Genomic DNA, 24,613 nt, shown 5'->3' with positions numbered 1-24,613 from the left:
GCAAACATGTTCAAACCAGCCCCATACTGCAGGAGGGCGTGACCAGAGGAGGGCCCGGGGGTTGTGGTTAGATCATGGCAGCTGTTCCTCCTCTGAATGCAGCCGTTCCCGTGCAGCCCATCATGGAAATTGTAAGAGTGTGGCAATGGCCAGCATAGCCTTCTCATGCTTACTCTGGTCTTTTAAAGATCCCAACCAACACAAGGTTCTGTGGGAAGGAAAAAGTAAGCAATCATTTCTTTTTCCAAGGAATAGCTTGGGCAAGGAGATCATTCGATCGGGTTTATGGTCCTAAAATCTTTAGGGTCTTATAGGCCAGGCCGTCCTGGATCTGAAGAGACTGAACATGTGGGTAGAGACTATTCATTTCAAAACTGAGATGTTGCAGAGAATCATCCCTTTAGTCCACAGATAGGATTTCACGGCTGTGATTGACCTTCAAGTTGCTGATCTACACATTCTAATTTATCCAAGATTTTTGCAGTTTGCAATATGCTACCTTCACTTTTTCAAGTTTCTACCTTTCGGACTCAAGTTGGTGTATTGTGCACATCGAAGCAATTAAATCGCCAGACTGTGGACCTGGCTAACTTACTTTTTGCAGGCAACGTGTCAGCCACAGAGGGTGGCTCAAGGCGGATCCATAAGGGTGTGTCCCTCTACAGCCGAGGTGTGGGCTGCTTCCAATTCAGAAATTTGCTGAGCAGCAACTTGGTCATATAATCCAAGTTGGCAATTTCATGATGGTGTTGCCTAACAACTATGTTGCTGGAGAGCCATTTAAGGAAAGGAGGGAACAGTCTGCGCAATAACTGCATGTGGCACTTTCCTTTGCCCTTACAGGCACTCACATTAAGGGCTGTGATGAGCTGCGGTTCCACTACCCCTAAATCTATCAATCTCAAGGTTATTGACTTTAGAAGGCTGGAAAGCAGTCATCTATGCCAAGTAGGTGGTCATGGTGTTGCAAAGACCTTCGCTGCACCCACGAAGCCATGTGCCATTAATCTCCCCCGCGTGCTCAGGCACAGACTTGCGAAAGCTGCAGAAGGCTGGATTCACTCCACCAGCAAAAATAGCCCTGCGAGCGGAGCCAATGCACAGGGAAGGCGACCAGCGTGAAAATACCTCTGAAACGGCACACCCGCGCCGCAGACAAAGCCGGTGGCAGGCGGCCAGCAGCCTGCCCTCCCGAGGGCCGCGGGCACGCACGCGCTGCCTTCACGGGGGAAGCTGCTGCCAGCTCCGGTGTGGGGGTGTGGGGGGGGACATAGGGATGGGGTAGCGGAGAAACGTCAAGAGGAAAAGCGCATGGTTTGCAGAGCCGCTCCGGTGCTGAACCCCTACGCACCTGAACGCGGACTCGGTATCCGAGAGGCCGCGCCGACCACCGGAGGAGAGCATCCCCCCCAACCCCACCCCGGGCAGCCGGCGCCGTCACGTGACTGGCGGAGCGCGTCAGCCGCCGTCGGGTCGACGTAGGGATCAAGAGACCAACGTCCCCCCGCGCGCCGCCGAACCACGCCTGCGCCGCCAGGCGTCACCGAGCGCGAGCCCCGTCCGCTCGGAGGTGCGGCCGCGCGCCCTCAACGGCCGTGCCAGGAAGTCTCTCCCCACGCACCGGGCAGGCCCCAGCGGCCGCGGCCTGGCACAGCGGCGGCGGAAGGAAGTGCAGGATGCACAGAAGACTGAGCCGGCCACCGGTGGCCGTGCACCTCTACCAGGGACGGAGCTCGTGATGCGCCACTCGGAGTCGGTGAAGCCCTCCCCCAGTCTGCGCTTCCACGGGAATTGAGAGCTGCGTATGACAAGCCTGCCCGGCAGACGCGGGAAAGGAACCCCATTCAACCGAGCTGCAAGACCAAACACGTGAACTTTGAACCAGACCCGGCAGGGTCATGGCAGAGTCGGCCTGCGGACCACCACAGATGACCTCCAGCCTTAACAGTGCCAGGTGGCACCGGGCCCAGCCACGGAGCAGGCAGCCCTCTCCAACAACATCCCTCGGGCACCCCAACAGAGACACGGAGAGGATTTATTGCACTTGGACTAAAAGAGGAGCCTGGAAGTGGCCGCTGGGGAAATGCAAACAAAATATTTTAAACTTGCCTAAGCACATTTCTACTTAGTCCGAAGACAGTTGGCATGTAATAACTAGGAGGTGCACATGTTCACTGTTGGCACCAGGCATCAAGACATCCCTGCCTGGCACCGATTCAACTTCCTAGCCATCAGTTACAGCTATGCAGTGGTACAAGAAACATGGTCACGTGACTGTGTGCCAATTTGGTGGCCCAGGATATGAACATACAGCATCACTAGGTTCACTGTCTCGGACAAACCCACCTAGGGTGACATTGGTCGGACACTGAATTAAGGGACTTCGGCTTCAAAATAGAAACCTTTGAGTCTGGTAGCCTTGGTCTTGCGCATCACAAGATATTTTGGACAGGCTATTGCAGTCTACATCCTTTCTTCTCCCAACCCGCCTGGCTAAAATATAGCAAGAATTTTTTTCCGCTCCCAACACCAGTCCAAGTGAGGCAAGGCTTCAAGACTTCACCATCACACATTATTTCTCCAGGAACAAGAGACGCCTTCACAGACTTCAATAGAACTACTCTGATATTAACAAAATAGTTCCATTCACGGTTACCAAATCGACATTCTTGGGTCGACCATCAAGCTCTCAAAAGCTGCTATTAACTTTAAGCAAATCTACCTTATGAATACACGGGACATTCCTGCAATACAGGAACAAATAAAAACTGTCACGCCAAACAAGGCGGAAGACAGAGCAGTTAATATTTATAGAGAACCGAAGCATCTACTACAGAAGGAGGCCCCTGACAAGAGTTGCTTGCAGGGGCACAGTGAAAAAAGCAAGGGAGCACCACAGCACAACAACCATCCAATTTTCTATGGCTGGAAACGGAAGAACACTTCACCACCACTGATGCCTAACCTAGAACAATCTGTAATCCATGCCATCGAAGGAGAACGCCCACCCAAGACATGCTGCTTATGGGGAAAGGATAGCAGGCAAGTGACATTTTATACGAATACATTTTCAGTATTAAGATCAAACTTAGAGATGGGTGGCGGAGGTTTCTACTTCCTAGCGGTGAGCTTAGCCTACAACAGTTCTGAAGAATCAGTTACAGTAAAAGTGGGTAAAAGCACATTCTCACACTAAAATAAATAAAACCCATTGACAAAGGCGTTCAAAATGTCCCCGGACATGTTTGAAATAGGAAAATACTCAAATTTGATGTAGCCTTCAACATGCACACATCAGATTTTACAGTTCCAGCCAAACTAGGTTTCAACCACAACCCTTCATACTGCAAGTGGGTAAATTAAAATGGTATATAGAAAAATGAGAATGCATGCTACACAGCTATGGAAGCCATGGGTGGTTGAGGGCAGATCAGTGACGGTTTATTAAACAAGCCATTTGATATTATTGTGCCAATAAAGTTTTTTTCACTACAGCGTCTTGAATCCGCCATGTATTATATGGTGGTGCAGATCGATTTGGACAGTCACAGAAGTTACACTTTCTGGGGAACCTGCCATATATGCAGTGATCATGCAATTCAGAGTTAATTTAGCAAAAATAAAATACTTGCCTCATATCCCAGACGAGCTGCTCTTTGGAGGAGAGTCTCCCCGGCGTTCTTATTGACAATGAGCCTGCGCGCTTCAGGTGGCATGGGGCGGCTCGGGGTCACCTCTGGAGGGCCATCTGCAATCTGAGGCTGTGGAGGCTGGGTGGCAGGTATGGACAAGGACATTGAGGAAGGTGTATGCAGCAGGCTGTCCTCTGGCTCACTCGCTTTGGCTGGGGAGGACTCCCTGTCTGAAGCAGTTCCTTGTTGCTTCTTGCACAGCCTGGTGATGGCACCCTGCAGGATTCAGGATAGAATTGTTCGTTAGAGCACAATGGTCTCTGGGCAAAAGACATTGAATCTGCACTACTGACAAGGTCAGAAAAGAGGGAGGTATTTTCCATATCTGGCAAGTACTATGACCCGGGCCATTCTATGTCTGGTTCAGAAAATGCAGACATGTGGGACCACAAAACTGCAGTCGACCAGGCAACCTATTACTGGGCTGGTCAGATGGAGTCCCACATCAGTTTTTAACGGACAGGTTTCTGTATATTTTGGCTTCTTTTTAACAGAGGTGTATTTAGGTTTCAGATTACATAAGCAGGACCTGGAAATGCTGGTTTAATTACCTTGTCTTCGTTGGTCTCTCCGTCAGTGGTGTCCTCAGCCAGGGAGTCCCTTGTTTTGCTGGTCTCAAGCGCAGACAAGTGCTTTGTTTTGCACTGCCGCTTCCCGACTGGCTTGTCGCCCTCGCAAAGCTTCTGCAGCAATGAGGCAGTCTGGCAGCTCTCCTCGTCGTCCGTGCTCAGCTCCTCGTCCGTGTGGCTTGCTTCAATTCTCAGCTGCTTGGCTGGGAGCCTGGGAGTGGGGCTTGTGCTGGCAGGACGCTTGCAAGTTGGAGATCCAGTGGAGAGGCTTTTCATCTGCAGGGAAACTGCATACACAGACAAACCTAAGTAGAGCAAAGGGTAGAGCATGCATTACAAAGTGAAGAGTGGGGTTAAGGTGCTCAACATTTGGGCACACCACAATTTCTTGCGAAGGCAATGCACACTTAATTTCCCACACACTGGCAAATCTGTCCTACAAAAGCATTATTCGCGTTTGTACAACGCAGCTACTACTATTAAAGCATCCTAGAGCTTTCGGTTTCTGTGCCCCTTTTGTGTAGTTCTATGAAAGCCACCAATCAATAGTGTCTTGGAGTTTGGTTGTGCAACATCAGCAGAGTTTGTTCAATAATTAGTTTGAGACTGGATTGTGGACATTAGGGTGGAAATCGGTTGCGTACGACTATGGGCCATCTTTCTAATGAATTGTGTAAGAGTGTATGCACCAAAATACTTTACTATGTTTTCTCTGGATTGTGTGTGCAGTTTCCATTGCTAGGCTGGGGCAAAGTGCTCTAGGCATTCCAATCATGGGAGGCAAACTTATGATGCGATGCGCGCATGGAAGCATGGTTACATTAGGACAGAGGGAATCCCCTGGCACCCTTAGCATACCTTCATCCACTTCACTTCTCCTCAAGGACTCCTCCAGCCAGCTCCTAGTGCTTTGGACTTCTGGGGTGGTCCTGCTGAGCCTGTCCTCCTCCCAGTCTTTGACTATAGCCTCTTTCTCGCTGGCCTCTGGCTGCTCAGCCTCAGGGAGGTCCTGACTGCCCACATTGCCACAGGTGGCTTGTTCCGGTGTGACCTGCTGCTCCCACAACTCCCTGAGATGCTGCAGGTGACGCTGCTTTTTGGGATGGAGCCCTGTTAATTCAATGCACACCTTCAGGTTGGTCACCTCATTACAATTGGGCTCTTCTAAGTGGTTAGAGGAACTGTTTGTCATTTCCCTCTCAGGCCAGTCATCTAAACGAAAGATAACTACAATTAATCATGATGCCCCCTTGGCTACGCACAAAGAATATCTACGCTGCACTGCTGTCTCAGCTACGCAAATGCACACCAGAGTTTCAAAGCCCTCTGCACCAGCGCAGCACCCCTCTAAACCGCCCATTAGCAATAACCCCATGTGTAAGCTATGGAAAAATAGATACGGATAGACCAAAATGGCAACTAACTCCCTCTCCGAGTCAGTGTCACTGACATTGTACCCAGTGCCACTTTACCTTGGGATTAATGCCTCTGCTGAGGTCTCAAACGAGCATGTATCCCACCATGACATTGAATTATTTCTATACAGCAAAAAATAAAATGGCAGCATTTATGGGATGGGCCTGTAAGAACAAGAAACATTCCGTTCAAAGTAGCTACAGTTAAACGGGATGAACCAGAGGCCTGTTAACTTCAATCCCTGCCTCTATTTGCCCAGATAAAACTCAGCTATAATTACACAAAGGACTGTGTTTATGCAGTGCGGCCAGCTTCAGAGAAAGGGAACACCAACTTCCTTTTACAAATATGCTGCGCTTATTTATACAATATGCGTTTATCTCATTGAAATGAACCCCCTTCTCAAGCCAAGGTTCCCCTAGTACTGTGTAGCGACAACCCTGACACAATTCAGCTAACTGAATACACCTAAAAAACGCAGAAAATGGCCGTCCTCAACAATGCTTTGCAGGATAGCCATCCCAACAAGAAGGAATTCAGCCCTACAGTTACATCAAGCACTGGAAGCGCCACGTGAAAGGAGCTTACCATCCTCAGTTCGCATCTTCTTTGCCTGCGACTCCTCGTCACCTTGGGAGGTCTCCCCACAACTCTCGCTGTGGTAGGCATCGCTGTCAGAAAGTTTACGCTTCCGGTGTAGCGCTGCCAATGGGCTGTCACTCAAGCTTTCTGCAAAAAGTTCCCTGGCTTTCTCCTTTGTGGCTTGATACAAGGTCATTCTTTCGAGGAGGGAGGTCTCCCCTTCTCCTGCCTGGTGAAGTACCGCATGGTTGTTGAACGCAGTCTTAATTTCACCTGCAGTGCAAAAAAATATAGATCTATTTAGAATCAGAAACTTATTAGACTATAACATAGCCGTAAAAGCATGCACATATACCAATATACAAATAATGTGCAAGAAAAGCAAAAACGCCATAAGACGTGTTCTAATAATTAATATGAATACACAAAGCCTCTAGATAAAATTGGCAGCTGACCTAATCAAACTAAATCTCCATGGTACAATTAAAAAAAACTGCTTAAAAACAAAGAATTATCAGTAAAATCAATCCACTAATATTGTCCTCCTAAATGATACTGCAGCTCGGATAAACATGGCTCCAAAACAGCATAATTCATCTGTCAAAGAGCGTAAAAAAACATAAGCCTAAGTGCAGGACGGTATCTTTGTGAGTCTCATAAAAGGCACGACAAATGTTTTTGTATACAACACATAAAAACTGAAGGTAAGAGAAAGTGTATAATGGTTTGTTTAGACTGATTGTCACAGAGGCATATTCTCAAATGAAGCTTACGCTGATGCCCAGGAGGGAAGCATAGAGAATACTTTATTGCTCCTGCCCTAAAGATGACGTCACTGTAAACGGCACACTTAAGATTACAAAGACTCCGCATTCCACGGTGACCCCCCCCCCCCCCTACATTAGGGTACTATCCTCCAAGGCTCTTGAGGGGGTCAGGAGGGGTGAAGACAAGGCCCTCCCCTTGAAGCAGTCTGTTGTTTCAGCCCCTTGGCTGACATGCCAGCGCAGTGAAGGACTCTAGGGCAATACAATGTGGTCTGCCATTTGCGTGGAGCCTCCATTGATGAACTACAGACACCCACCTCTTCACGGAGGACGGTGAAGATGGCTGGCATTCACTTATCAGGCAGGGCTGCGTGCTTACCGGTTAAGGTTACAATTTAACCAGGACCATGATTTTTGTGAACTATTCAAAAAAACATAAGGGTACCAAAAGGTTTCACATATGATGGTATGTAAAACCTAAATCACAAATTTAACTTCACACTGTGGTAGAGGCCTGAGCTAGCAACCCAAATAGAACTTAGTTTAGAACCATAGTCAAGAGATTGAAATATTTCCCCTGAGAAACCAGAAATCCAACCCTGGCTTCACCACTTGACCACACTATTACATACAGAGCAAATCACTTTTACCTCGGTGTGCTAAGCTAGCTAAGCTTATATTTTTTTAATCGTAGATGTGCAGACTTCAGAAACTAAAAATATCTGCCCAAGTTTTGGGGCATTTTGTTTAATCTCCAATACTTTAGCAAAAAGCTCAAATTGCCATGTAATTGGCATGTGTGCACCGTTTGCCTTTGGGATGACCTTGTGCACAGCCTCGCAGCAGGGTGCTCCTGATGCCAGGGTCTGCTTTCCTAGACGTTTCCACCGTAGGCCAGAGCTTGAAAACACCACATAGAGTTGTGTATAATGTGTCCTGGTCCATTCGCTGGACTGTGTGGAGTGACTGGTCTTCCCAGTTAAAATGACAAGATTGCACCTCGCTGAATCGTCCTTGCAGCACGTACCGTTCATGCACCGGCTGCTGTCTTGCTGCTCAGCCATGGCACTCTCCAGAATAACTGACGCGGGCTTGTCCTGGGTCACTTTCTGGCTGTCCCAGCCGGCCTGCCCCAGGCGGGTCCCCTCGCAGTCCTTTGTGGGCGCGTGGCCCTCTCGCACCTTGGTCTCCAGTGCAGAGAAGCGCATCATGGCATGCTGAAAAGAGACAAGCCACAGATGACCCCAACTGCCAGGGAATCCATCCGCTTACCAACCACGCTTTGATGCAGCCCTGGGTCACCCTTGTGTGCATGCGAAGCGTGTACCCCCCCACCCCCAAATTACAACTGTGTGTTCCAGTTATCAAATAGACTACACTATTTCAAACAGCAATCCGAGATTAAAAAAAATACCAGTGTTCGCATAGCTAGGCAACACGAAGGCAACGAGTGTTTCCCCCAACAACGCACCTCATGAGCAGTGAACAAATGTGATCACACTGTGCGCTGCTACATTAAATCTAAAACACACCTTAGTGTGTGCGATTTCATCATGGTTATGAAATAAGTTACATAGAGATGAGAGCAGTGATGTCCATGCTTTAAAAACACAGAAAAGAAACACTGGGCTATACAACCAAGGCACATGGGGCAGGTATCATGCTTAGAGATGTAATCTTGGGGCTTGGCATCACATCAAAAACAGCGTACATACCATAGTACAGTGTAATGTGTCAAATACCCAGAATCCCTCGGACATTACCTCATGACGAGGTTAACCATTAAGTAACTTTAATACAAGGTTCATCACAAACGGGAGTGCTTTCAATGGCATTCTGAGCCCAAATTGTAACCCTACAATGCCACGGAGGTTAAATGGCCAAGGGGTAGAAAAACACCAAGCTGGCGTCATTGGGCAAAAATACATGCCTCACATGACATGGTTATATTTAATGTGAAGCTGTATGGCTTCCCCTTGGTTGGGCTCATGTGAACACTCATTAACACCCGGGAACTTCTAGATTTGCAACTACTACAGAATGCTTCAAAAGCCAATCAAAAACATATTTAAATCCTAGCAGGGAAAGTCAACGTGGCCCATAAATGTAATTTAAGCAAAGCATCCAAAAACAATCATTCACACATTGCTCCAGTGTAAAGGGCACCTTCCATATTAATACCACAGTACAGTGTAAGTGACATGAAGAAAAAGACACTGCTTAGGTGTCACAGAATGCATGGTATCTCAGAACTGACAGTGGAAAACACCAACAACCAGAAGGCCAATTCAGTGCGATTCTCTCTAAATGTATAACACCTGCATAATAACTCCCAGACACGGAAAACCAGCATGGCACAAACCACATACTCCGATCAGCAGAGATTAATATACACACACACACCAGATATCAATCCCACCTATTCTTTTAATATGTCCCTATAATGGTTAAAACAGCAGGTGTGGAGGATGCAACAATTCACAAGACTGTAAATAAGCGGCATGCTGGATGAAAATGCACCGTGCAGCAATCCAGACAGTTCCGTTTAGTAAATCAAGAAGCAAATTAAAAGAGGTGTTACCAGATAACATGAGAACAAAGGGATAGGTAAAGAACAAAAGATGAAATGCCCGTGGCCCCGTACACACCCTTGGTGAATTTAGAAATAAAGCTGAACCCAAAAGGGTAGTAAATTTAAAGCACTGACCTCACAGTAAGCGGCAGGTGGGCATAAATTAGTGTCCTCTTGCAATCCTTCCATCTAAGTAATTAAAAGAGGCACTTAGTGGGTCATTTACGTAAATTACTAGCAGTACACATCAAAATCTCAAGTGCATCAAAGGAGGTCGCAACTGGGGCCACATTATAGAGCACAATATTGGTGCACTGCAGCATTGCACAATTATTAGCACCGACTAACCAGTACAAATGGTCCAAAAACGATTTTCCCACTAGTTCAGCAGATGTCATGTGGGCACTTTTCGGCAGGCGCGCTTGTAATTTTTTAACCAGTTTTGCATCATGTAGCTTGTCCCAAACTAGGGGAACTATTTTACAGAAGGTCCTCAGTAGAGTAAAATATGATGCAACTCAGCAGCACGTGAAACAGTGCACCTTTAGCCTGCAGTGAATAGACGTCGATAAGATGCAGCCTTCATGGCACTGAGTGGGACTAGCACAGAAGCTGGGCTTGCCAGGTTTGGCATGGATGAACTGCCCATATATGTCCAGAGTGGTGAATATGGCACTGGACAGGGTAGCCATGAGCTTTACCGCTGTTGCTTCAGCCTGCCCTTAAATCTGAGGAGGCCTCCCTCAACTAGTTTGTCATAAGCAAAGGGTGAGTTTGGGGAACATGGGTAGAGCCAAGGCTTAGCCTGGTCAGCAGGGCCTTCTGATAGTTCAATAGAATGGAGCAGTCATTGATTTTTAGAAAGAACGTGCCACCCTTACCAACAAAACCAGATTACCCTTCAGATAGAAGACAGTCATTTTATCAGGGCCATAAGGGTTTAGGGTCTGGTCACACATCTCTGATTTTGTGGAGCCACTTTTGATGCATGTTTGAGTTCTAAGCAAAGCTCAATTTAGTCACTACCAATGCTGCCCAGTGCAGAATTAACATCTACTGAAACACGAGTACAGTTTCATCTGCCCACCTCTGCATGCTTTATCAATGAGAGAAGCTCACCTGCAGTGCGCGCTGCTCCCGGCTCAGCTGGCTTGAGTCCCCAAACAGCTCGGTGGTCATGCACTTCAGCCGGTCTCCTACGTAGCCTGCAGAATTTTCAATTCTTTTAGCCACCTTGGAGGAGCGATTCTTCATGTCCAAATTGTCCATTTCTTCTTTGGTGAGGGTTTCGTAAACGCTAGTGCCAGGGTGAGAAGTTCCCATGCAGAACTGCTGGGTGTCCTGGGGTGTGGTCCCAAAAAACAGGGATGGGTTACAAGTGGCCTCGTAGAGTCCTGTGGGAGGCTGGGGACAGGGACTCTCTTGGTGGGGGCTCGTGGACATGGGGTCAGTCAAGCTCACCACTGGACCATTCTGTGCAGGTTTAACAAGGTCATGGAAATCATGCTTCTTCACAAAGTCCTCCCTCATGACAATGACTTCTCTGTGCGGCTCCACCTTGGGCTTGGGTGGGTCACTGCTACGACCACTGCAGTCCGGTGCAAGGGGGCTTTTAGTGGTGCGCAGCTCACTTCTAGTGTCATGCAGGAGATCACTGCAGCTGGTTCTTTCCAGTTTGGCAAGGGGTTTACTCAGATTTGAAGAGCTCTGGGGTGCCGCCACATGCTTTTCTTTAGGGGCATCATAAGGTTTTGGGCTCGGCGCAGTGGTCTCATGGAGTCTGTTCCGTGGAGCAGCATCTTCGTATCTCGGCCGTTCATGCGACCGTGATCGCCTCTCACATCGGTCATCCTTGTTGATTTCCAGAGAGGACGGTGGCAGCAGGATGGGATGCACCATGCCCAGGGCATCCTGGTATGTGACATAATCCATACGATTTGTTGGCAGACTGTAAGGAAGGCCAGGTTTAGGAGCCAGTGGGCCTGGGAAAATGCTGCCACTTGGCAGTAACACTGGGTGAGGGTACATGGGTGCTTTGCTGTGCAGAGATAAATGGCTCAGAGCAAGGCTTTCCGAAAGTGGGTAGGGGAGAAAGCTTCTGGGATAGTGGATAGGAGACCGATAAGCCTCGTTTTGAGCTAAAAACATGGAGCTCGATAAAAGGTCACTCTCATTTGGTTTAAAACTGGTTTCTTGAGTCATTGCATCAAAACACTGCTCTTCATTGGCCACCTTGAAACTGGACTCTTGATTGGCTGCCTTGAAGCCAGACTCTTGACTTGTAGCTTTTACACTAGATTCTTGATGAGCAGCTTTTTGATTTTTGTTCGACTTTGTGCATGTTGGGAGGGGTTGCCCTATTTGTTGTATGACCGAGGTGGCACTTTCGGTTCTGTTGATTTTGGGGCAATCTACGTTTGCATTGGGAGCTGGTGATGCAGAGGCTGGGCGACCTGCGCTTGGCACTGCCCCTGTATTGCTAGGCACAGCTCCATCAATGCTCCCAATTCGCGGGCACGAAGAGCTTCTGGGCTGTGGCATCACTCGCTCCAATGCTTTGTTTTTTAGCTGCATAATCTTGCCTCCATTTTCATCAGTAACACTGGAGTTGGGGACTACCCAGGATGAGGGTGCTGTACTGATGATTTCTGGTCTGTAGGTTGCACAGCCACTTCCTAAAGGAGAAAGACCTTCTTTCTGCACATCCCTCACAGATGAGAGCAGGCCACACCCGGGCTTGCTAGGGACTAGCACAGTTGGTGCGATTTTCTTTACGCTTTCCGACTTTGGTGTCTCAGCATCAACAATTTTCGATGACAGATCAAGGGGCTTGTCGCCTCCATCTTTGGTAGGTACTTGTTTCTCGAGTACAGGAGGGGACCTGCTGTCTTTCCTGTCCCGGGTCGGTTTCCTGGTGTGTCCTTGGGCTTGCAGAGCATTATCAGGGTTATCCTGGGCTTTGGCAAATGTTCCATTGGGCAGCCTTGAAGGAGAAAAGTCATTGTTCACATTCATGTATGGGTTAGGCAGAGGAACTGAAGTAGAGGTTGCCATCTGGGCGAGATGCTTTTGGAACTCTGCGTAAGTGTCCCCCATCGGCTGCGAAGACATGTGGAGCCTTGGAGAAGGCCTTGGTGAGTGGGGCAACAGGAGAGCAGGCTCTGCAGACATGCTAGTGGGAGTAGGCTTGGGGCACTGGACTCTGGGAGGTTTGGGCTGTAGATGCTGGTAGGCATGTGATTCAGCAGGACTCACGCCCATCTTCCAAGACAGGTTCTTATCCTGACAGTGCACGAGAGGTGGCATAGCCGGAGATGTAGAAGCAGTTGTAATCCGCATGGGTGAAGCTAAAGTGGATGGCATGTGGGGGGAAACGTAGTGATGGGGGAGGTACAAGAAACGCTCGCTGCTGGTGCATACAGGAGAGTACGCCAAATGTGGTAAGCTGTAGGTGGACTGCTGAGGTAATAACGCCTTGTACATGCTCAAAGAATACTTGTTAGGCGAGTCAATGAAGGGGTACATAGCAGCAGCTGTACTGTCCATGTAAGGGTGTACCCAGGGGAGTCGCAGGTAACCGGCACCATTGACAGTGAGTGGGCTCTGTTTGTCAGCCGCCATGCCATCCAATCCCAGAGTTTCACCTGGTGACCCTGATTTTTGTAGTCCAGGAGGGGTTTTGTAGATCGCACTGAAGCCATTAGAACTGCTCACAGAGACAGGAGAACCATCCATGGGGTCGGCTGGGTTCCTTTCAGGGGTATATCCAAGACTCGCCATGGCACTAGCAGCATCCCGGCTCTTCTCCGCACTCATTCCACACAGGCTGGGGTAGACCATGCCCCCAGGCATTCGAAGGCCTTCCCTCATGAAGCCGTTTCGGTCCATGCCCAGTGCTGCGAGGCTGTCCATGCGATGTGCTGCCGCTGCATCAACCTTAGGAAAAACAGAAGGGGGGCCGGGTTAATCATGTGTTGATATTGGTCATCAATTAAACAAATCCAAACATATGTTGGAACATGCCCCTCTGAGCTACACTGTGTGACCATCCTAAAGTATTCACATCAGCGTCACCTAAAAGCAGTCAAACAAAAAACCAGCTCAATGCCCATCTACATGACATTGCTTTTTATCAGTATCAGATGTTTAAAAAAAATAAAGAATAAATGAGAATTGTGCCTTGCCAAGAGTCAATTCTGTGACCATTACATTAATTATTTTATTCTCAGTTTACCCCGCCCCCTTGTTTAAGCCATGCAGCTATAAATTCAACATGTGTCATGCATAAACCAGGAGGTAGGGTGGAATGCACAAGAAGGCAGATAGAGTGAAAAAAATTGTCTCATTCCAAGTTGCATTTTAAGGATTTATAAGAACAAACAACTTAATCTCTGGTGAAAGGAGCAGAGTTAAATCTTCACGACCCAAGCGGCCACAGTAGTGCATGTCTCTCAGGTTGAGATGGAGATATTTGTGTTCAAGATCCTTACAAGCTAATGCATGAGGTTAGTGCCAAGGCGGGGGCCTGGGGTGGGTACATCCATAAAGATGGCGCCAGAGAAGAAAGGCAACAATTTCAACTGAAGGGAATGTCTTGGAGGGGACTCTAGGACTACAGCCTGAGAAAGGATGACGAGGGATTATGGTTTTGGACACCATCAGTATACGGTTAGTGGGGATAAAGGATGCAAGCAAAGCAATGATAACCTATAGCCTTAAGGGCGGCCAATTCCCATTGCCCAATGTCTACAGAGGTAGCATGACACCTAGCTGCAAATTTCGGGAAATGTGAACATGGCAGACCGTGACTGAAGATCAAAGGTGCCTTACCAGACTGTGGGTAAGGAGACCGTCTTCCCTCAATTCCAAACGATTTTTCTGAGCTTCGCCATCATTTACTGGAAGTTTTCTAATGGTGGAATAAAAAAAAGCATAACTTTAAAATGTACATACAAAAAACACTTTCAACTTCAGTATTTGCTTACAAAACACAAGACTCCACAACACTGCCCTGTTTTGTTCACATTCGTAACATCCATCAGGGAGAAGCAGAATTATTTAACTTAAAAGGGGCTATTGCAAAAGAGACTGGTGATCAACAAATAGCAAGCCACGCCTCTGAACCAAACATCTGAAGAGCAAAATGAATTCAGTTACACAGAGGAGCAGGTTGTAACTAGCCAGCAGACCAGAGGAGGCCTTCTGTGAGCTAAACAGTAATTGTGAGGCCTTTAGCCAATGTAGAGAGGGTTCCGAGAGGAAAATAGAAAAATTATAAGAACATTTAATGGAGGAGATTCTCCCGATTAATTCAGCAGCATATAGAAATAAACAGATTGAAACTGCTCTACATCTCTTAGACGCCTTGGAGACATGTCAGCGTCAGTCCCCGTCACAGCCCGCGCTTCCTTCCTCCAACACATAGGCGGCCATCTATACATGGCAGAGATCCAACCACCTCTGCAGACACATTACACAACCTTCATCGTGGGCGAGTTGCAGATTTCAAAAGGGTAGTGAAAATAAAGAAGACGGTGGGGTGGACGCACATTCTGTATTCCTCCCTAGGCTCAATAAATTCGGCATGTGCCGGCCTTCCCCCACCTTGCCTTCTCCGGCCTGCTGGCAATCCTACAGAAGCCCTCCCCTCCTAGGGCGGTACCCCCTCCCCTCCTGTGTGCTCTGCGCCAGTTACCTGTCCTCTGGGAGGCCGCACATGCGGACCCTCTCGGTGCTCATCCAGCTATGAACGTTCCCATACAGGGGGGTGGCAGAAAGCATGGCGGCCTCTGGGGTCGGGCTGCCTTCAGCTCCTCGGGGTCAGGCTGTGGAGAGAAGGCAAGAAGGTGAGGAACGATGCATCAAAAACAAACAAAAAAACTGCAAGAGCGTGTCCCCTTCCTGGCCCGAAATGGAGTCATACCCTGAAGAGAGGATGAACCTGTCCAATGGCACGGCCAGAAGCAAAGCTGCCACCGGGCGCCGGATACCGGCCTTTAGTGCCAAGGGAGAGGGGAGACCCAAGTATGGGGGCAGCAGAGAGGGCAAACATTAGCTGTATGCACCCAGTGATGGGCATAGACACTGCTGTAAACACGATAGCAGTGTGTCCCCACGTACGGTGTTCACATCGCAGGCGGCTGCTTGTGCAAGAGTCGAGGATGGGTGGATATTGTGCGTGGGAATGAAATAAAAGTGTGCGGAGCAAAAATTAAACGTGCTCTGTATCTGATCGGTATTCTCTGTGTGCAAGGGGGATTCCAAGCGGGGAGGTTCATTGTGTTCTGTGTGTATATACGTGTCAGAGTGTGGAGGGGAGCCGTGTGCGCGCGGAGAGGACGGGCGGTGTGCGTGTTGTGTACAGAGCTCTGCGTGCGGGAGGGAGCGCTGCCTGTGCGTGCAGGAGGGGCCGATCAATCATTAGCAGAGGCTGTGGGAGGCCCCCTCCCCGGGAGTGTCAGAGTCCAGACACTGCCTCCCTCCTTCCCTCCGCCGGCAGCAGCCTCCTCCTCACCTCCCTCCGGGGGAAGTGTCAGGACAGGCTGCCTTTTATTAACAGGATTACCGCCGCGCGTGATTTATTCCAGTGCAGCCTTTTAATTGCTCTGCGAGGGGCGGAGCTGGCGGGCCCGGCCGCCATCCTGCTGCTAAACGCCGGGTTAATAAGCACTGGAGCCGCAGAGGAGGCCCCGGCCTAGCGGAGCGCTCCCGCGGGCACGGTCCCAACCCCTCCGAACCTCCTCACCCCCAGCACACAGTGACCTCCGGGCCCACTGGAGTCTCATGTCCAATGGCTGCGGGAGCTTCCGGCCCTAGCGGAGTCTAGAGCTGGCCCGAGGAGCCCCTCGAACCTCTCGCTCGGACAGCCTCACCATACATTTCCTTCCGGCCTCGCGAGTACCCTATTCCCCAGCCCTAAAGGCTGGGGGATAGGGTCCCCGAGCTTCCACCTAACGGAGCCCGGGCCGATGCGCGGCTTATCTGGAGCCATCCGGGGCGAGGATAAAACCCTGGCTGGACAAACTAGACTAATATAAAACATTCAAACATGTATCTGAACCCATAAGTCATTGGCAAGGTGTCCATCAATTCCCAGGCCTGCGGCACCTCCTCCCGCCATCACATGCCTTGTCAAAGGGGCCGATTTATATTTTTGTAAAGTGCTACACACAGTAAACCCCATCCCTTCAGCTGCAGTGTGCATTTTCAGATTTTTAAACGCACAGGTTTTAAAAAAAAAAAACTTGCAAAGTAACCAGAATGAAAATGTTCAAGCATTAAACAATTTTGCTTAATCTTCGACTGGCACAATTGATTCCGTCTCAGGGGCGCTTGACTGCTGAAACTGGCAAAAGGGGAACCTCTATTGACTTGCCACATGTTTACCCGATTAAGGAATAGTACCCAGAAGGCACACAAGATGGCCAATGAAGGAAATATCCCGAGGTAGGAATGGAGGAGGGTGGCTAACAGAAGGACTCTTGCTTCATTATAGGCGTGGCCGAAATTCGCCAGGAACTAAATTAAAAAAAATATATATATATGAATCGGGACAAGCCATTTTAGGACTGAACAAGCCTCACGCTCAATACAGACGTGGTATGCATTTCTAAAAGAGGGGCTAACCACGTGGGGTACGCCTGTGTGGTGAGAGGCAAAGGCACTTAACGAATCTGTAAAGCGCGCATCCACCCTGGGGTTTCTATGCGCTGTAATAATGAAATGAAAGAAAAAAAAAAAGGAGCAGGTTGTACAGATGACGGACAGCAGAGAGTGAGAGGAGGTGCAGAGCTGTTTACACGTGATCACCTATCGGGCTGAGAATTAGATCTGCGGGCAGACAGAACTGGGCAGTCTCTCCTATAAAGGAAGGTACATAAATCTTCACGGAGCTGCCTCGACTGATGATTGCGCGATAGTCAAGAAGGCAAGTCGGGAGGGGGAGGTAACACGGGGGTGGGAGGGGGAGGTAACACGGGGGTGGGAGGGGGAGGTAACACGGGGGTGGGAGGGGGAGGTAACACGGGGGTGGGAGGGGGAGGTAACACGGGGGTGGGAGACGCACACGAGCTTTCACGCTATCGGTGTGTCAGTCTCCAGCGCTATCGCGGTCTGGCGGGACACATTCAGACTCGACTCGGCTCACTACAAGACGAGCAGGACAGACCGGCACACTCCGAGGCCAGGATCCAAGCCAAGCTCCGTCACCGCGGCAGTAAGGTCACCCCGGGCTGCGGCAGCAACCCGCCCACATTCCGCACTAGAAAGAAACTGCTGGCCCTCCAGCAGTCCCACACGCACCGCTTCAACTGCAACGGGCACAGGAAGGCCCCAAAACCAACCGCAGGGAAGCAAGTGCGAGTGCCTAGAAACCGGAGATGTGCACTTGGCATAAGAGCGCTTCAAACAAGACGAGGGGCGCGCGCAAGAGAATAAAGAACATGTGCATGTCATAAACAAGCATGGCAACAACGAGAACACTAACATCAGGACAGGTGTATCATTACAAATACTGAGCCAAGCCAGCTACTGTACGTTGGATTGTTACACTAGGGAAGTGCGGATACCAGCGCTACACGGGGAGCCAATCTGTTTCCGGGTCAGGGCTCAAGGCCACAACTTCTCGCGGGGTTGTGTAGGGTTCCGTTTTCCTAACATCACACTCCCAGGGCTGTTCGACGCCTCGGAAGAACTCCCAAGATATCCGTGCGTTAAGACGTAGTTTACAGTACCAGGACACCCGCCCCCGAGACTAACACCCCCGACCCTCGCGCAAACTGGGGGCACACATCAGGCATTTTGATTTATACAAGGCAGAGTTCTTTTACACACAGAGCAGCAAGCGCATTTAATGTAATGACTAAGTAAAGTTCAGCATAGAAACTCAGAATGCACATTCTAATTATATACGCATTTGCCAACACCTATTGTATACTAAAAAAAAAAGTAGTGAGTGTATGTGCATTAATTGCTAGAGCAGTCGACTTTGAAGCTGGGGAACCAGGTTCGAGTCTGGCGGGAGGCTCAAACATCCTGTGATTCTGGGCAAATCAATTAATCTCCCCGTGCCTGAAATATCAGTAATGCAACTGCTGCCCACGTGAAGGGCTCAGATACCTTCTGGTCGAGTTATAATGAATTAATTTGTTTCAGTTAATTAAAATTGTTACAAAAGAGTTCGCGCTACATAAAACTGCCGCCAAAAAGGTAACGTTGATGCCGATATGTAAAAAAGGAATACTGGCTTCCCACTCTATAAAATATATTTATCTAGATGTTCCTTCTACTCCTATCCTCAAATATCAGAAATAGATCAGACGCGAAAAAAGTACCAGCGTATTAGAAAAAATGATCAGGCCTACAAAATGTATCACAGTGCCCATGATAAAAAATAATTAAAATAAAACATCACACACACACAGTTCCTGTGGTCCAGGAAACACGAAAACGGCGATGCTGAATGCATGACGGCCGTGTGACAGCCTCTCACGGACAGTAACACACAGACGCGTCTGTTTGCCCCGTGTGCTCCGGGCCGGTCGCTGTGTGTTTGCTGATAACAGGCTGTGTGGGGCCTCCCGGCCCCAGTAATCCGCCTGCGCCGCACGAGGCTGAACTGCGCCCAGATTAGAAGGGCATGGCACGCCCTGGATCCACAGAGAGCCGTGCGAGCCTGGGCACGGCGCCCCGCCGGCGCGATGCCCAACTGCAGAGACGGGGGCTATGCCTGGCAGGGATGCCCATGCCACAAGAGAAACTGCAAAATGGGGTCAATGACACCGCGAACCGCAGGGATCTGTCAAGATGGACTCACAGGAGGGGCGCACTGAAACCCAGAACCGGCAGAGGACTCAGCAGAACCACAAGAGGGCTGCAATGGTACCCCGAACACGCAATCAAACCACAGAGGGGAGTACTACCACCGCGAAACCACAAGAGGGGCCACCCCCAATAGCTGGACACCTTGAAACGCGCGAGGGGTTCACATCCACTCCAGGCGAGGACGGCCTCTGCTCACCACCTGGATGAGCAGAGGCCCCCCACTGCACTCACTGCCCAACGGAGCCTAAAAGAAAGAGTCCAGCACCATCGGATCTGCACGTAACTGACCCTTGTCTAGAAGCGCAGCGGGCTAACTTCCGTCTGTCCGCGCCGGGCCTGGGTGCGTTCCCGAGCTGGGCCGCCTATACACGCCGGGGTGGCTGCTTCTCTGTCCGAGGTGTCACCGTCAGCCGCTCCCGGCCGGCTCTGCAGCCGCGCGATGCGCACGTGTAATTCGGGATAATTGGTGTCTCCGAGTTGCAGGGAGGGGCGGGCTCCGGGGATTTCAGGCGATTTACAATCTGCGGCGGCGCTCCAGGGAGAGCAGCGCTCAGCGCTCACGAGGGAGGGAGGGAGGGTGAGGAGGGAGGGAGGGTGAGGAGGGGCGGAGGGTGAGGAGAGGAGGGGCGGAGGGTGAGGCGGGGCGGGGGCCGCACTCAGACTGCATGCCAAGGAGCCCGGAGGCTGCACATCGCTGCCGAGCGCGCCTGCTGGAAGGATGGGCCGCCAGGAGTGCGCAGCGACAGACATACGGTGCGCAAACCTGAGTCCTCTTAAGAACAAGGGAGCGCACTTCTGTACCGCCGGCCCCATTGTCCCCTTTCTCCATCTATAAATGCACAGTGGGGCTATGCTGCTCTCAGGAAAGAGCACCAAAAGGTACAAGTCCCCGAACAGCACCTGATCCAAGAATAGGGTGATCAGAAGTGCGCGGGGCACATACCTGGACCATGCCATCACCCTAGAGGTGCAGAGAGGTACGGTTCTGTTGGGACCTCGCACCTGAAAACCCCCAACAGCTCGGGGGCCCCAGTTGAAGGGACGGGACTTCGGTAGTTTTGCGCACCTTCTTGGCACTTCATTCATTGGATGCTTAAACCAGCACACCACACAAGCGGGTAGCACCCGTTAGAATCGTGCAGGAAAGCCATAACACCATCACTAGAGGTGCAGAGTTGAGGTACAGGGCTGCAAGGAGCTCGCAGCAACACACGCAGTGTAAGGAACCCATAAACCCCTCCTCCCTCGCTCCCCACCAAGCATATGTTGAAGTGATAGGCGCCCCCGCAAAAAAAAGCGTGGCGCCAGAGACTACATGGTGTCTAAACCTGTCCCGCCACTGGAACGCGCAGTGAAGAGATGTACGTGTCGGGAGCTCGCTCGCAAGAAAGCGGGGACACAAGGTGCGTCCCCGAGTACCCAAAGCAGCACCCCGGGAGCTCACAGTGCCACAGACATGGGTTTGTCAACATGTAGGCCCGCAAGCACTCGGGATGCCCGCGGCCCCTGGCACAAGGGGGGTCCCGCAGTGTATACCCCCATACCGCCACGCCGAGATCTCAGCCCGACATCAGCAGAACAAAGAAGCGCGCGTCCCCGTGCTCTGCGCGTGCGATCGCGCTGCGGCCGACCCAGTTATAGAACCAAAGCAGCGACGGAACTGACAAGTGCACCGCCAGAACTTGGATAAGAAATCCAGCCGCGGCGTAGGAGTTGCGCGCAAAAAGCGTTCACAGTGCTTGGGGGCGGTTTCGCCATATTCCACCTAATCGGAGCTCCGACTCTGGTCACTGTACAGACAACTGAGATATGTGAGTGTGGAGGTAGCGCGGGTACCAGAATAGTGAGAAACGCAGCTGGCCGGTCATTACACGCGTTTATGGTACATGCAACAACCGCAATACAGTCTGTAAATTCCAGAACAAGTAAATTCAGCAAACTGATAATTTATCATTTTACCAACTCATTTAAAATGTGAAGGTTTTCCTATTTTGTAATGTAGGGTTTACCATCTTTGACAAATCCGCCTCTTGTCGCTTAATAAAACAAACCTTTCTATGTAGGTCTGTTTTGCATTGAGGCAATTATGTCATTTAAACCTCTTCTGACCGGCTGCCAGAAAGCTCCACCACTGGTAGCGGCCCAATCCTTAATTGCAGCTTTATCTGAGAATTATGTAAACGGTCCTTAAAAACCGCGACTTCTTCCCCGAAAGTACCCTATGCGGCCCGACTCGGACTAAGAATTGTACTGGAACATGCAATATGCTGTGCGGTGCCCGGTTAATGCAAATTGGGCACCGATCCTCTGGTTGTGGGGATGCCGCCGCTGGATTCCCCCTGCAAGGCCCGTGGCCAGCTGTGGAGGCCGCCCACGGTGACCGGCTCCGGTAATGCAGGCACGAGTTACTAAGCCGACCCCCACGGCTGCTCAACAATGGTCCAACCCGACTTGGAAAACATTACACAGATCAGTCCGCACACGGAGCCCGTGACATACTTTCTGGACCTGGAACCCCACTACTGCTCGGCACACGCACCTGTTTTTTTTCGGTCTGGCACCGAAGGAACCCTTATACACACTGTGTAAGGGGATAGCTACACATTGGTCTGAACCCATCTTGGCCGTGGTATTTTAATAGCAGACCGTGTCCACGATAGTTTAGGCCGCACGGGACACCCTCCATTCAGCCTTCCACGACAGTCACGTTGAGGTCCCATATATGGGTATTTTGGTCACTTGTGAGGACCTGGCGGCGATTGCACCGGGTAGGGCTCGTTTGTCCTTTCACGCGCCAGCTCACTGGAGCGGCCTACGAGTGTTATACCGCTACATAGAATTAGTAAATAATCTGTAGCGACTAGAACTGACACATCTAACTGTTTTATAAAAGATATTAGCAGCAGGTCTCACACCAACCTGTCGGGGCAGACAGCCTGCACCTGGTCGCAGGAGGATGCCAGGCTCTTTGCAGCGTTGTCCACCGCCCCCTGCACCCTCCATACCCGGGAGGGCCAACCATGCCGTGCGTGACGGGAAAGCTGCCGCTAGTGCAGGCCGGGACCTAAGGGGTTAAGCGTCTCTGCCGCTGGCTGCAATGAAATTAGGCCCGCCATGGCGCCGGTGTTTGCTCAACAGACCTCCAGCCTTTAGCAGTTCACTAGAAGTTCACTCGGCTGAGATGCGGTGGGGGAGGTGCCCGTCACGCAGCGCTCGAGGGAGGCGCTACTGCGAGACAACAGGGGTGCTAGTCTGTGCGCAGTGTGCGAGCTCCAGTCGAGTTCAGCCTTTATCGCCCCACGGTGCAGGCAAAGCGGGTTTTGGCGTGTGCACCGAGAGGTGAATTCGGGCTGGATTGCGGATAGCCCCACACTAAAGGGGCTGAAACGGGATCTTAGCGGGTGTCCGGTACGTGCACACATACCTTTCCCCCTCCCACCCAGGCCAAAGCATCAGCAAACAAGCCGCCCGAAGTGTGGGCAATAGAACTGCTGCTATAAAGAACTATAGCTCCTGAATATTTTTATCGCATAGAGCCGATATTACGCGTTTCTAGATCACTTTAATCAATCATGCATGGGTTTTCAAAATACAACCCGTCACACACACAACCGCAGGACTATCCATCTCCTGGGATAAAAAATATATATATAAAACCTGCCTTTTACATGCTTTGAGAAATGTGAAAACCCTACAAGAAAGAAATTCAACCGGGAGAGCCGAGGGCCATCCCGCTGACAGAATGGCGCTAGCCTCTGTGCCTCCTAGTGCGGGAGGCACCGGGGGAGACGGGCGGCGCTCCGAGGGCGCAGCAGAGCCGGGCTCTGGGGTCAGGCTAGGCCAGGGGCGCTGCACCGCCAGAGGACTCTCCAAAGGTCACCGCCAGGAGGAGCGGCGCCCCCGGAGCACTGCGACGAAACCCGAGCACAAAGGAGCACCTGCCGCGCACCCTGCCAGCCGGCGAGGGCTGCGCACCCCGATCCCCTCCCTGCCCGCCCGCCCCGTGCCTCGGCTCCCGGCCCCGCACTGCGCTCCGAGTGGCGGCTCCCGGACAAAGCCCCCTGCACCGGCCCCGTGGCGCTCTGGTTCCAAGACCCCCGCACTCCCCGCCACCCCCTGGCCTCCAAGTACCTGCTGCCCCCGGCCTCATATCCCGTGGGGGCTCTCCGGGCGGTGGTCGCGGCGCTGCGGGGTGGACGCGCTGCTCCGGCTCGGTGCGTGCGGCGCGCTGTGCGGCCAGGAAGCCTCTGAACGGCAGACGCCGCCGCGGCAGCGCACCGCTTCCCATTTGGCGCCTTTCCTCCTCCCTCTCTCCTCCTCCCTCTTCCACCCGCCCCTCCACCTCGGGCTGCTGGCTGCGCGCCAGCTTTCCACCGTGTCACCTCCTGCTGCTGCAGCCTTGCGAGCAGCCTCGGGACGGTGGGGGAGGGGCGCTCCCGCGTCTCCTACGGAAGTTTGGGGGGCTGCAGGAGCCAGCCGCCACTGGGGGCTAACCCCCCGCCTCCCGGAATGCAAACAGCGCCACACCCGCCTCGCCACCGGGTCTGTTGCCAGGCTACTGGCCCCAGCTCCACTGCACCGCGCCTGCACTCACAAAGCGCATCTCGAGGCGCTCTTCGGCTCAGATGAACCCCACCATTTACTTTAATCCCAAATGTCAGTTGCATGCCTAAAAGGGAGTACCGCCAGTGCCGGTTAGGGCATCATACATATTTATAAAATAAAATGATTCAGCCACACACAAAACATAACCTCCGCCCCAGTCCCGAGAGTTTTTAATAAACGTGGCATTTTAAATAGCGCCTCATACTCCATTCCTGCAGTTTCTAGGGGCTATATTTAGATGCGAAGATAAGCGATTTAATACGAACTGCGTGTATTATTATGCAAGTCCTACCCAAAAAAAGCCGAATCAACATTTCACCCACAACGAAATGCCGGGTTCGTTTAAAAATCTATATTTTTCATCTGTTCTGAAAGTTAAAAGCTCGAAGTTCAAATCTCTTGTGGTCTGGACACTGATGTCGCACACACACACTGCTAACTTCTTTAGGCCTAAATCCGTGGCACGTCTCTGGCGAGACCTTTCATACACAGAATAAGCGACACCGGCATTTTTGATTGAGGTTTTTGGTTGACCTCTGAGTGCTTTACATAGATGCAAAACATATATACCGTGCAAAGCCACAAACA

The 24,613-nt window shown here is 50.9% G+C and overlaps 2 protein-coding genes across 22 annotated transcripts in view; one reads left to right on the top strand and one right to left on the bottom strand.

Annotated features, from left to right (window-relative positions):
- The window catches only part of BCOR (BCL6 corepressor), a 215,033-nt gene that overhangs the window by 8,387 nt on the left and 182,033 nt on the right, over positions 1–24,613 (bottom strand). For 2 of the 11 annotated variants that reach the window (XM_078658276.1, XM_078658273.1), the window contains exons 2-10: positions 15,294–15,423; positions 14,429–14,507; positions 10,718–13,534; positions 9,734–9,787; positions 8,054–8,243; positions 6,266–6,532; positions 5,120–5,473; positions 4,244–4,566; positions 3,629–3,908 (exon numbers count right to left, since the gene is read on the bottom strand). In XM_078658276.1, coding sequence (XP_078514402.1) covers positions 3,629–3,908; positions 4,244–4,566; positions 5,120–5,473; positions 6,266–6,532; positions 8,054–8,243; positions 9,734–9,787; positions 10,718–13,534; positions 14,429–14,507; positions 15,294–15,379 — 4,450 coding nt within the window. In that variant the 5' untranslated portion in view covers positions 15,380–15,423. Of the gene's footprint in view, positions 1–3,628; positions 3,909–4,243; positions 4,567–5,119; positions 5,474–6,265; positions 6,533–8,053; positions 8,244–9,733; positions 9,788–10,717; positions 13,535–14,428; positions 14,508–15,293; positions 15,424–19,708; positions 19,831–23,551; positions 23,706–24,613 lie in introns of those variants that run through there. The other 9 variants (XM_078658274.1, XM_078658275.1, XM_078658277.1 and 6 more) reach the window with 9 other exon arrangements.
- The window catches only part of LOC144773327 (uncharacterized), a 756,158-nt gene continuing 733,072 nt past the window's right edge, over positions 1,528–24,613 (top strand). For 7 of the 11 annotated variants that reach the window (XR_013599951.1, XR_013599950.1, XR_013599952.1 and 4 more), the window contains exon 1: positions 1,560–3,042. Coding sequence is in view for 2 of the 11 variants with exons in the window: in XM_078658285.1 (XP_078514411.1) it covers positions 2,985–3,042 (58 nt within the window). In the remaining 9 variants the exon portion in view is untranslated. Of the gene's footprint in view, positions 3,043–24,613 lie in introns of all 11 variants that reach the window. The other 4 variants (XR_013599956.1, XR_013599953.1, XR_013599954.1 and 1 more) reach the window with 2 other exon arrangements.

Source organism: Lissotriton helveticus, chromosome 8 (assembly GCF_964261635.1).
Source record: "Lissotriton helveticus chromosome 8, aLisHel1.1, whole genome shotgun sequence".
In the NCBI taxonomy this organism is placed as follows: domain Eukaryota; kingdom Metazoa; phylum Chordata; class Amphibia; order Caudata; family Salamandridae; genus Lissotriton; species Lissotriton helveticus.
The sequence above is the reverse complement of the archived record's forward strand: the minus strand, read 5'-3'. Positions and strand labels throughout refer to the sequence as shown.